This window comes from Asterias amurensis, chromosome 20, assembly GCF_032118995.1.
Source record: "Asterias amurensis chromosome 20, ASM3211899v1".
Lineage (NCBI taxonomy): Eukaryota > Metazoa > Echinodermata > Asteroidea > Forcipulatida > Asteriidae > Asterias > Asterias amurensis.
Window position 1 is genome coordinate 3,027,881 of NC_092667.1, and position 13,585 is coordinate 3,041,465.

Here is a 13,585-nt window from a genome sequence, read left to right on the forward strand (position 1 = left end):
ACCAGACATGCGTTAGCTAAACCGCTATTGTTTTGAGGTTCGAGAGCCGCTGCTGCGTAGTTGTTGAAATCTTCCTCCCTTGTTTATTTATCCGGACCATCATGTTGGACTGGCTGCTCCTTTATGTTGCTCCATTAATTCTCATCATCATCATCTTGTGCCTCTTTCCTCCTGGTGATGCAAGCAACCCTCACCCTCGTCTTGTTTCCCTTGATGCTAAGCTCTTTCCTCCTCCATACATAGCAACAACGGAAGGTACAACTCAGATGGTGTCATCATCAATTTTCACTAAGATTTATATAGTTTTTATAGCTTGAGTCATTTCTAGCTTGAGATTTCTACAACTACACATCATTACTAAATCAATCACGCTGATTTTCCTTGCATGTATGACCCCTCCAATTAAATTTATACGATTCTAATAGCACTTAATGTATATAACGTACGTAGCTAACATTAGTTGAGTCTTATTTGGCAGTGTGTACTTGCAGCTTGTCTGCAGACTGACTTGAAGTTGTGCTGAACTGACTATATAACTGCATGTCATTCTATGTCAGTATTGAATAGGATTTGAAACTGTGTATGTTGGATTTATCTTTTGTAGAGATTTACCTTGAAAATATCTTGTAAGAGTAATTGTGTCTCCTCATACTGTCATAACTTTTCTTATTCTCTAAAGATGTTCCCAAATGGACCCAATGTCATAGCACTGCTTACCCCTAAGCAAAATGGTGATTGTAAGCGCAGAATGTAGCGGTAAGCAGAGTTGTGCAATTGGGCCCTGGTGCTGTATCAAACCAGTGCAGAATGGAGTTGTTATGTCAACACCTTTGAATACATTTTTATATGGGATTTGTTTTTTTTTATATTTATTTTTAGTAATAAATTTATACTTTATATGTTTGCAGAGGAACGATGGATTCGACTCCAAGACAAAGCCAAGTTACGCACCAAGGAGCTCGAGGGGGCTATTAACAGCCTAGCGGACTTTGAGCAAGCGCACACACGTCTGAAGACATGGCTGGGCGAGAAGGACAAGATGACTGCCGTCTTGGGACCCATCGGCATCGAGCCCGGGATCCTCAGAAACCAGAAACAACAAGTAGAGGTAAGAATTGTATTCCTAAAGAGTTTGGGTTCCTTTTAGTAAGGACACATAACAGAAACGTTGATAGATTTACATGGTTTAAAGATAACTATGGTAGAAGGATTCCGTTAAAATTACTTGCTGAGGTGATGTAGTGTTTGAGAAATGGAGTAAAACAATTTGTACAAAATTTCTTTTAGCATAAACAACGGATTTACTTCAAGTCTATGGGAAACTTTTGAAGGGGCACCAAGTCCGATCCCCTCAATATATTTTGGACCAAGTTTGTCTAATACGAGCATGACTTGCGTCATCTATGATAGATTTGCAATTTCTGCTGGTACTTTGTGAAGTATGCATTTTATTGTGGTATTAATGTATTATAGGTATTTATGAGAATCCATTTAATTGGAATTTGTGAATATTCCTTTCTGAACGAGCTTCATAAATGCCAAGAAAATAATGAACAAAATAACTTGAACTGACTTTGATGATGTAAAATGAACTGGTACTCATTTACCAGGGCCCAATTTCATAGAGCAGAAAATATTGCTTAACAACTCTCTGCTAAGCAGAAATGAGCAGGGTACCAATCACAAATGGTACATGTGACATGGTAGTTTGGCTGGTAACCTTATTCTGATTTAAGCATAATTTTGTTGTGCTTAGCACAGGGTGGTAAATAGCCATGAAGCAATGAAAAAGCCATTCTGGATGTGAATGCAAGTCATAAAAGTCATAGTCATAAACATTAGCACAATTTGCAGAATATTACCAAAAAATGACGTGACCAGATTAATAATAGTTCATACAGGATTCCTTTAAACCAGAATCCTAACCCTTGATCATGGTTATTATCACCACCATCAGAGACACTTTAACTTTGAACTGTTTCTTATCGAGATAATTTATCTGGGATGCCTGATAAAAAACATAGCCTGGAGCTGTTGGTATGCGTTGATTATGAACATCTGCTAGCCGGCAGATGTGTCATTCGCTAATAAGTACTTAATAATCTGTAACCTTTGGAAATGGTTAGCTAGTAAGACACATTAGCTTTGTGTCTGGCCACTTGAGCCTTTTTTGATGTGGGGGGAAAAAAATACATAATGATATCAAGGACTAATGTTTCGTTTTCGCTGACATATAATAAACATATTGAAGTTGGTTGCACTTTTTGTGTTTGTCTATTAATAATTTGTATGTGTTTTTTAACATCTTGTCATAAGTCATCTGTTTGGCAGACAACCTATTTTACAAAAAGAGGGAAAATGATCAAATATTATTTGTGTGTATTTGTGAGATGTGTTTATTTTGTTTAGAGTGTCTGCATTACTGTGTTGAAAGGTCAAGGTTCAGAGAGGTCAGAGATTAGTCTGGCTTAACAATGTTTTTTTATTCGCAAACAAATTAGGATCGAAGTTGGAATTCCCCCAATCACTGAAGGTAGAAGAACTTTCCTGTAGGCCATTTTCATTTTGTAAAAGGGCACTTCCACGGAAAATCTTAAAGTCTATGAGAAACTTTTGAAGGGGCACCAAGGCCAAGACCAGGGCACAGAGGCCATGGCTTGAAATTGACCACAACTTACTTTGTATCGGTACTTTCTTAGGTCCTCCAAGATGAATTCAATGCCCACGAAGGTCAGATGGACAACATCAAAGAGGCGGGCAAGTCTATCCTGGAGAAGCAAGACTCCCGCACCCGTACCAACTCCCCGATCCAGCACCAACTGGTCGAGATTCAACGCCTCTGGGATGAGGTCAAGAAGAGACTGGACGGACGAGAGGGGCAGATCGACGACGTCTCAAGGGAGAGCGAGAAGTTCCATGAGATTCTGGCGGACAACTCGGATTGGCTGATTGAGTTCGGGAATAAGATCTCAACGCTGACACCCATCAGCGGCAACCCTGATGTAGTCAGACAACAGATGGAGGAGACAAAGGTATTTAATTGATATTTATTTATTTATTTATTATTTATATTCATTTTATTATTATTAATTGTTTTGTTTGTTGTTAGTAATTCCCAAAGGCTTCTGACTAGCACCCCCAAACAAATAAATTGATAAATATAGGGAGACCACCATCATAGGGTTAGATAGCTCAGTTTGTAGAGCGCCTGCATTTTTCCCAAGGGCTGCAGGTTCAAACTCTGTTTTAGTAAATTTGTCTTTGTTCAGCCCCAAAATAATTTGGAACTTGTTTCCAATACTGATCAATGATTAACAAACTCGAGCCTTGTTCCTACTTCCTACGAAAGCGAATGTGAACGCGAATGCGAATTTTGAGCTGTGCTCAACGCCAGCGAAACATTCACAGCGAAAACAGGGCTGTGACATCAAAATACGCTTTACTTTTGCAGGAAGTATAAACCGGACTTTATGCTTAGAATTTCTTTGAAGCAGGCCCAAGTTCTCCTCGTGTCTCTTTCACCTCTTGATGAGTCTAAATTTTTTCTGTTTCTTGCTTTGATGTCCAATCGTAGACGTTACAGAGAGAGATTGAGAGGAAGAAGCCTGCAGTGGAAACCATGACAGACACCCACAGAACACTCACTACCCTCAACCCGGAGACGACTGCCAAGGCTGAAGTCACCCTCAAACTAGAGAGTGTCAAGACTCCATACCAAGAGCTCAGCAGAAAACTAGGTATAAAATTACTAAGTTTTATAAAGCGCTCGATGTGTTAATAAGAACAATGAAAACTTATAAATCCCACAAATCCATAAAAGTACTCATGGTGCTAAATACAAGCAATAACAAACACATGTAGAGTAACCAAAATTCAAATCTTAGCCTAAGCCAGGAAGAAATCTAGAATACAGTACATGTGGTAGAGAAATACAAAATGCAATAAAATATAGTTTTTACTCATACACCGATGTGTGTGAAACATCGAATCATCGGTACTTTCCCCAAGTTCTGTGAAAAATAATCCACAGGCAAATCACTCGCATTTGATTTATACCCATGACCTTTACATTGCTAGAGCTGGCTCAACGTTCAAGCAGGGCCCAATTTCATAGAGCTGCTTAAGTTCAAAATTTTGCTTAAGCAAAAAAATTCCTTGCTTAGTAAAATCAGATTACTGGCCAAGACTCCACTCAATTGTTGTGCTAAGTAAACAACAGCTAAATACCAGTCACAAGCAATGTATATGGCATGACATTTTGGCCAGTAACATGTGTAAAACAAGCAAGCTATTTTCGTGATTAAGCAAGTTTTTTGCTTACGCAGCTCTATGAAATTGGCCCCAGGTCTTTAAAGCCAAAATGAATATTCTTAATCCCAAAGCAAATTCAACATCTATTAAATTATTATTTTTTTTTAGATGAGAGACAAGGGAAGCTACAGGCAGCTCTCTTGCAGTCTAAGGACTTTGAGGACTCCAATACTAACATGCTACAGTGGCTAGACACCAAAGAACGAGAGTTAACCTCGTCCAAACCAATCTCAGCTAAACCTGACGTACTCAGAAGACAACTGGTTGAGCATGAGGTAAGTGCAGCATTATCATATGTTCAGTTTAAAGTAATAAACCACAAGGGAAACTAACCGAGTAAGTTTTGAAATCACTCTGGGTTTATGGACATGGAAAAAACCATTTGACATTCATATCAATTGAGTCAAATTCTTTTTAATTGAGTTAATTTATTGATTCGGACTAGATATTTTTATTGCCAATAAACATATGTTTATACTGTGGTAAAAAAATACTTTATGTAATAAATACTACTGTCGGAGTATTCATTTTATGTTTAATGGAGCCGTATTTCAAATTTATTTCCAGATACCTTCATTTATTACACCATATTTTATAAATATATTAAAAAAATTCAGATCATAAATTAAATCATCCATTTGCAAACAAACCCCAAATTTAAAGGGAGCATACAATTTTCCTTTATTTATTTATTTATACACATCTTTAATGAGGGTAAACTCTGATCAGTGCCCAGCACTGCTTTCCATGGTGGCCCTTTGTAAAAAAAAAAACAAGTGAATGAGCAAAACTTGATTCCATTTAATTTTTGCTGAGCCCAACATGTAAGCGTTTCTTACGATTTTGAATGTGTCCTGTCACAACCAATAGGACATCCCCAAGGAAATCATCAAGCAGGGTTACACCTACGACCGCATGGTGGAGAAGATGGACAACCTCACCGAAGAAGCACCCGTGGGGCCCGAAAAGACCGCTCTGCAACGCAAACGCGACACCCTAACCAAGAAGTGGTCCGGTGTGAACGACAAATCCACTCAGCGACAGGATAGGTTGCGAGACGCAAACACAACAGCTAAACAGTACACGGACGAGCTGAACCAATTCCAACCATGGTTGAGGAGTGCTGAGGACCGGTTGTCATCACTGGGACCGGTGACGATGAAACCCAACGTTGTCAAGAGACAGTACGAAGTGGTCAAGGTATGTGTCTCAGTTCAAGGTTCAAGGTTCATTTTATTTCCACAGTATCAAAAGACAATAAAAAACAATATCAAACAGCAGTCACAAGAAATTATTACAACAATGAAAAATAATCGTTTCACAACATAGGTTTGAAGAAATAGATGCACAGCAATGTTGACACTGCGGAGGGATCCATTTAAGAAGCAAAGCTTGTAGGCAATGGTCCCTTATGACATGCATATGCATTGAGATTATAAATAATGTCAAGTGAACCGTAGAGGTCCGTGGTCGAGTCGAGCCACCAATGAACAAAATATAACAGCAGGTCTCAATTCAGTTGGAATTCCTAATGATGATTCGCTGTGGTGGGATTTGAACCATGGCCCAAAGAGTTGAAACGCAGGAGGGTACTCAAGGTTGTAGATGTGCGTCTATGCAAACCTTTACAATTTGGTTTTCTCTTGTTTCTCTCTAGCAACTTCGTGACGATGTTGAGAATCACCGTGACCACCACAACGCAGTCAACCAGACGGCCAAAGAGCTGATCAATAAGACAGATGTAGACCATCCCTATGTCACTGATCAAGTGTCAGTGGTCAACAACAGATGGGAGAAACTCCAGAAAAGTAAAAATGGCTTCTTTGATATTCTGTTATCACTATGAAAACTTTTGTTTGGTTAGCACAGTGTAACTCAGTTACCCTGCTCCTTGGTAGTAGAGAAGTCTCCCAAATTCCCAAAACTCAACTCTGAAAATCCACTCTATGCAAGACAAGTTCTCAAAAGAGCATAATCTACCACGGAAGTGTTCCATAACAAACATTTGTTTCTTCTACGTTCCAAAAATCTACTCACCAGTAGTAAAACATGTAGCAAGACACGTTCTCAAAAGAACATAATCTACCAAGCAAGTAAATACGCACATGGTGTATACCCTGTATACCGCAAACCAAATATACAACTCAGTTACTGTCGTTAATTTTGGAATTGATGCTGACTGATTGGAGGAAGTGTTTTGAAAATATTGAGGTTTGGTAACAAACATTTTTTACGAGAAATTCATTATGCTGTCACCGTCTACGCCATGTTCCCTGTGTGCAATTACATCTATCTATTATGATTTTCATTGAACTGAATAGGTGCCCGACTACTTTGGTTTTACTTCAATGAATTGACCATGCTTCAAACTCGAACGGGAACTACTTAAAAAAAATTAATTGAGCAAGGTTTGCGGTGACACCATGTAAGAAATCTCGTTTGTGAGTCATGGCCGCTCAGAGAAAAGCTGGTTTCAATTCATTGAACAAATGCTTATATTTTTGTTTATTCTTTAGATGTGAACGGCCAACTGCAAGTCCTTGAGGACCTGTCTGAGAGGCTGAATAGCTTCCAAGACAACATCAACCACTCACAGAACTCCTTGGCCAACGTAGAAGAGAAACTCGCTTCTCATGACATCATGGGATCCAAGGATCTCAGAAACCTCGACAAACTCCAGGTATGTGTCTTTAGTTATCAATTTTTTCAAAAGATTTTTTTTTTTTTACTTCTATCCCGACGATTTTCACGTCAGCAAACTTCCACAAGGGGATATATCACTTGCCTATCTAACAGATTGCATTGCCACCCATATACCATCAAGGGGATGCCTAGGATCGAACCGGGACGTTACTCGTCTTACCATCCCATAATGGGGATGGATCGTTCAGTTTATTTGGGCCATCTCTCTAGAACCAATTACCACAAATCATAAGATCCTAAACAACAGTTGATGCTTTCAACGGCAACAACCAAACTCTATCAAACATTGGTTTCAGTCTATGATTATGAATTGCTCAAATCAAGAAGTTGTGATACAGTAACTAGACGACAATATTTATTCAAGTCATTATGAAATCAGCGGTTAGCTTGGTAAGATTCGTACCTACAACCTTTTGAATGCCAGTCCTATGTTCTAACTTATTTTCAAACTTGTCAAACTTAGAATCTCCAATATCTAAGATTATGAATTGCACAAATCAAGAAGTTGAGATTTAGTAGTTGACAATACTTATTCTAGTCATTGTGAAATCAGCTTGGAAGGAATTTGAACCTATAACCTTGTGAATGCAAGTCCTGCGGTCTAACCTCTGATTTTCAACATTTTCAAACGTAGAATCTCCAAGACGAGATGGACAACATCGAGAAGACAATCGTGGTCGTCAAGGATCGCAGTGGTGACCTTATGTCTGCAGCGCCCTCTAACGCCGACACTGGACAGATCGTTGATGAGGTGGATGGAGTTCACAGACGTTATGAGAGACTGAAGGCTATGGTTGGTGACAGACGTAACCAGCTGGAGCTTGGAAGTCAAGAAGTCAAAGCCTTCCAGGTAGTTAAACAGTAGACTGTTCTCCTGTCCTTATCCTCAAGAATAAGGACTGGACAGTAGATACACACATGATGTTACCGCAAACCAAATATATAAACTTGAAGTCATTATGAACCATCATTCATCTCCTTTTTTTGTATTTTCTAGACGCTGTTGACTGACATCGGATCTCGCATGACAAACTCGGAGGAGTTGCTGGAGAAGGTTTCACCCGTCGCTCGAGACTCGCCAACTGTCAGTGGACAGATTGAGGAGACACAGGTACCAGAAATTGTTTTCGTTGTCCAATATTTTTTTATTTTTTTTTTTTACTTTTTTTTTTAGGCTTGTGTTCCTCCCATTTCCGGCAATAATTGAGGTGTCATCTTCAAGCTTTTTTTTTTTTTCTTTTTTTTTTTTCTAGAAATTCAACGATGACCTGGATGACCTGAAGAAGGCGCTCCTGAGTGCTGATAAGAACTTCCGCGATATCATCGACCGTGGGTACATGACCGACCCCGATGGCTTCAGAGACCAGGTTTGTATGCATGCCTTTAGACTGGTCCCCTGTTTTTATCCACAAAGATAGGTATTGGTTTCACAGATCAGTGATTTCATTGGATACAATGATTTCATTTGGATAAATATGCAGTGGTGTACGCCTTCTATATCTGTGTTTTGATTGGTCCGAGGTGATGTTTGGCAGCTGCACTTTCGGTCGTCTGCTTGCAGCATGCAGCGTGTATTTGTATCTCCATGTGATTTGAATGTAGGTGAAAGGTGATTATGGATGGGGATTAACGTAAGCTAACAGCAGAACTCTGCCATAATTCATGAGCCTCGCAGTATGACGTCAGATGATCAGGCTAGCATGTCCTATGTTCATTTCACAAAAACAGCCGAGCTCAAAAGTTGCCAAACCCAGGGAAATCTTGCTCAGTGTATCTTGAGATAAGACTAGTCTTTAATAACTCTTTGTGAAATGCACCCCTGAGTTCTTGGCTTTTAATCTTAGCAGAAGAACAGTCTGTAACATTTGCTCCTTTTGTACATCTCTTAGCTGGACAACCTGAACAAGCGATGGGGCCGCGTCCGTGAGCGAACCAATATCAGACAGGGTGACCTGGAGAAGACACAAGGCAAGCTGAAGACTCTGCAACAGATCATCCAAGATGTAGAAGAGGGACTGGAGAAAGCTGAGACGCAGCAGAGAAGCCAGAGACCGGTTGGCGCTGATGTGGAGATGGTCAAACAGCAGATGAAGGAGTTCAAGGTACGTTGAATTTCTACGATTCTGTTCTCGATTCGGAATCGGGAACATTTCTCAAGATTCACTTACTGTAAAGATAAGATAAGATCTGAACTTTGTTATCTCACACTGGGTAAACTAAAACTGGCCTTAGTTCAAACAGTACAGACAAAGCACTAACATCTTAGAACAATAAACAGACAGATGGATTAAACAGATACAATAAAGAGTGAATATCAAGTATAAAAATATGTTTAAGGTAGGGTTACAAAAAATCATAATCATACATCATAATTTATATACAAGAGTACTCCTCAAAACTGACAACTCAGAAAAGCACAACAACTTAAACTCATTGCAGTTGGGACAGTGTTGTGTTTTAATTCTCCATTGCAAAAGGCGATCCCCCAACGACTTAATAAAAACTTATGCTACATTGGGTGAGATGGGTCAGACAAGATTATGAGTCCTGATGAAACAATTAGTCTTATCTTGTTGTCTCTGCTTGGTTTTTTGACAAATACTTTTTTTTTCCCCTCTTTTTTTTGTGGCAGACCTACATCAGAAACTATGTGGACACCTTAGCTCCTAGGATCCGTGAAGCAAACCGCGTCGGACAGAACCTGATCCAGAGTGCAGCCCCAAGGGTCAGCACCAGCCAGCTTGAGGGGGATCTGGAGGCCATGAATGACCGCTGGAATAAGCTCAAGACCACCGTAAGTTCAAACGGTTATCACGCTTCCACCATCTTGGTCATGTTTCTTGTATTGCATTATACAGTAACAAATTATTGCAATCTCTTTGCAGAACTCGGACCGTGAGGCTAAGCTGAACGAGGGCCTGCTCCGATGCGGCAAGTTCCAGGAAGCTCTGAACAGCTTGATGTCCTGGATCGGAGAGACAGAGGAGCTTGTCTCACACCAGAAGGATGCTTCCTCAGACTACAAGGTGGTCAAGGCTCAGCTGGCTGAACAACTGGTAAGACAAGGGGACTTGAGATTAAGGGGGTTGGGGGTAAGGGATTAAGGGAAAGGGAGGAAGTAATGCCGTGTTCCCATTGGATTGTTTCTTCTGCTGCAACGCGTAAAGTTACTGTGATTGGTGTAATTCTGGTGTATATTCTGCGACATTAACATAGCGTTTTACAGCGTGGTCACAGTAGCTTTTCAGCTCAGAGCTGTTCCCATTTATTTTTTAGGAGCCCTGTTAATTTACTGGGCTGCGTGGAAGTCTTTCGCAACCTCTTTCGGCCTGTTAGTTTTATATTACGATTGCGTTGAGTTGACAAGGAGGGCAGTTTACCAAGCGTCCCCATTGGATTTAATTTTGTCATTCTACAGAAAAGTTGCGGTACTTGAACAAAAAATAGTCTCATGGGAACACAGCTTAAGAACCATGGATGGCTTTTGCTAAAAAGTATTTGAGGGATCCGTTGATTCTAAAGGATAAACTCAAACGTTTCTTTCTCTTTTTGTCAACAGCTTCTCGACCGTCTCATCACCGATCGAGAGCCAAGTGTTGAGGCCCTCAAAGAGATGGGCGAGCAGCTCTCCCGAGTGTCCGAGACCCAAGACCGTGCTCGCATCCAACAGCAACTGACTGACCTGGAGAGACGCTGGAGGGCGCTTGTCGACTCGGTGCGCGACCGCAGGAAGAAGCTTGAGCAGACGGAGAAGACAGCCAAGGGGTTCCATGAGCAGATCAACCCGCTAGTGGAGTGGCTGGACAAGACGGAGAGGAGCTTGGTGTCGCAGGAACCTGTCAGCACTGAGAAGGCACAGATACAGAAGCAGATCCAACAGCAACAGGTAAGGCTATTTTTAGGGTCCTGAAACCATTTTGTGGAACTCTTAGCAGTATATTATTAATGGTTTATCAAAAAACTAATGGGTAACTAGAGAGTAAATTTTTATTAACAAATACCATCAGTAATAGACCTCTTGATTAGCCGTCAACTTTGATGAAACGTGCACGCATGAAAGGCTATCATTGGCTGAGAGTCTTGCGCAGTGTGTACACGCATGCTCCTTTCCATTGTTTATAATGAAAGATGGTGGTCAATGACATCATGTGCAATCCAACTATTGGTGTTTAAAAATTTAAAACAACTCACTAAGCAAGTTATCTCAACAAGTGACACTGGTTGCTCAGATAATAGCATATAACTAGTACGTTTGATAGGTTGAAGTCAACGGTATACATCACTGTTAAATTGCAAGAATGTTTGAAATTGTGATATAAATGTGTGTCTGTTAGCTAATAAGATGATGCTATCATTGGAGATGATCAGCATTGAACTTGGAGTAAAGTAATCGCCCAAGATTAGACTATGAAGAAATTGTTGAATCTTAAAATGTCATCTCCTTTTTTTTTTAAGAAGTTGCTCATTTGCTTGTTAAAAAAAGATGAAGGGAAACTGTATCTAGAGCCAGATATGTTTAAAATAGTTAAAGACTTCTTATTTCCAACAATCTTGAGATGTTTGAAATATAAATGATTTTTTTTCCATCTGTTTTGGACACATCCTAGCACTTTGCAACCTCAGGAAAAGTTGCTCTATAAATATCAGCGTAATATTATTTACTTATTTATTACGATGCCATCTCCTTCAATTCCTCATGCTTACTCAAAGGCTCTGGCCCGAGAGGTGAAACTCAAATCACCCAGTGTGGATAAAGCCAACCAAAATGGCGAAGAGTTGTGCCGAATCTCTGTCCCCCTTGAGCGTGAGGTTGTCCGATCACGGTTGGATAACCTCAACAGTCGCTTCAAGGCGCTGGCAGACAAGAGCGCTGATACACAAGGACGGTTGTCCAACGCCTTGGCCAGTAAAGAGGTCTTTGGGTGTGGGGAAGCGTCCCTGCTTCGTTGGTTGACTGGGACGGAGCGGAGTCTAGCGAAGCAACAACCGATATCCATCTACCCGGAGGTGACGAAGAGACAGCTTAGCGAACATATGGTACAGTAGATGATGTTCGAATATCGTCTGTCGGAATTTGGTTGTCAGTGATTTTTTGGTGGTGGTTTTGGACTTGGTGTTTGCCCGAAGGCTTCTAACTTTAATCCTGTGGTTGACTTTCCTCAATGGATATTTCTTTTAACTGACTGAAATAATCCCTTCTATTGGAAATGAAGTGTTAATCTACCCTACCTTCAACCTTCTTTCCTACCTTCTACCTTCTTTCCTCCAAATGCTTCTCCTACTTGAAGAATGACCTTTCCCCTCTATGGTGTTTCTCTCAATCTCTGTTGTTTCAGCTTGTTTTGAAATCTTGATGCTAAAGCTGCCTCCTAAGTACTAACTCTGGTTTCAACCTAGGGTCAAACTCTGTTTGTAAACCTGTGTCCATACAAATTTCTAATTCTAAGTCCCAAAACACCGTTTTTAAAATCTTTTTCTACCCTCTGTTTCCACTGCTGATGTGAATTTTTTTATCTCAACCTTGCTCATGTATGCCTTTTTGAATATTTATGCATGACAAATGGGAATAAGAGATGTCGGAGCTAACTGGATTGGTCAGTGAATTGGTGGCACTGCACCGATAGTTCTAAACAAGACCCATTTTTATAGATAGAGCTACTTAAGCACTTGGTTCTTTTCAGTGACCCTAACTCTTGATTCTTTATCTGGACCCTTCTCTGTACTGGCTAAAAAAATCTTTCTTAAAACTGTTGGTTTTCTAAACATTGGTTTGCTGAACCTCATTGTGGTGGATGGTTATATACTGGAATGGGAATTTACTGCTCACATGGTTTGCTGTGTCTGGTGATTTTTCTGCTGTTTGCTCCTTATCCTTACTGTAGAAATTATTATCTGGAGCAAATTTCATAGAGCTGCTTAAGCAGATAATGTTGCCAACCGGTTCTGCGCTAAGCACAAATGAGCAGGATACCAGTCAAAGATAGTGCTTGTTTCATGGTATTTTGACTGGTAACCCTGTAAGCATTATTTGGTTGTGCTTAGCTGCTTTTTGTAAATAAGCAGCTCTATGAATTTGAGCCCTGTGCTCACAACTGGTTTTGCAAATAATGGTTATGGGTTATTTTCCTTGTGACCGTTTTTTGTGCAACTTTGATACTGGGTAATATATTGTCATAAGCCCCTTTCACACGAGAGCAATTTAGCATGGGTCCCGTGCTAAGCTATAGCATGGTTGTAGAATTTTACAAAAATGTACCTCGTGTGAAAGGACAACAATTTGTTCTACTGTCCAAGTTCTCTTGCCTGTCAAACATGGCTTCATAACACAACCATGCTAAAATTAAGCAAGGGACCCCAGTTATATTGCTGTCGTGTGAATAGCACTTTATTCACAGCTGTGTACAGTCTTCGCTATTGAGTGAAGTGTGACTTTGAACTAACCAGTTTCAATAAGGCTTTCTTAGTCTTCATTCAAGGATACAATCTAACAGTTCCAACTAATCTTAATAAGTTTGCATTCAAGTAGCAATTGTTGCTGTTCCTATTAATGTTTGCCAACTTGAGTTTCTTT

At 40.1% G+C, this 13,585-nt stretch overlaps 1 protein-coding gene across 9 annotated transcripts in view; it reads left to right on the forward strand.

Annotated features, from left to right (window-relative positions):
• LOC139952738 (uncharacterized) overlaps positions 1–13,585 on the forward strand; it is a 275,619-nt gene that overhangs the window by 232,113 nt on the left and 29,921 nt on the right. For 8 of the 9 annotated variants that reach the window (XM_071951938.1, XM_071951939.1, XM_071951942.1 and 5 more), the window contains 15 exons: positions 909–1,108; positions 2,700–3,032; positions 3,575–3,737; positions 4,420–4,586; positions 5,182–5,511; positions 5,969–6,119; positions 6,828–6,991; positions 7,649–7,864; positions 8,012–8,125; positions 8,268–8,381; positions 8,904–9,116; positions 9,647–9,808; positions 9,900–10,070; positions 10,574–10,900; positions 11,725–12,051. In XM_071951938.1, coding sequence (XP_071808039.1) covers positions 909–1,108; positions 2,700–3,032; positions 3,575–3,737; positions 4,420–4,586; positions 5,182–5,511; positions 5,969–6,119; positions 6,828–6,991; positions 7,649–7,864; positions 8,012–8,125; positions 8,268–8,381; positions 8,904–9,116; positions 9,647–9,808; positions 9,900–10,070; positions 10,574–10,900; positions 11,725–12,051 — 3,152 coding nt within the window. The remainder of the gene's footprint in view (positions 1–908; positions 1,109–2,699; positions 3,033–3,574; positions 3,738–4,419; positions 4,587–5,181; positions 5,512–5,968; positions 6,120–6,827; positions 6,992–7,648; positions 7,865–8,011; positions 8,126–8,267; positions 8,382–8,903; positions 9,117–9,646; positions 9,809–9,899; positions 10,071–10,573; positions 10,901–11,724; positions 12,052–13,585) is intronic. The other variant, XM_071951944.1, reaches the window with a different exon arrangement.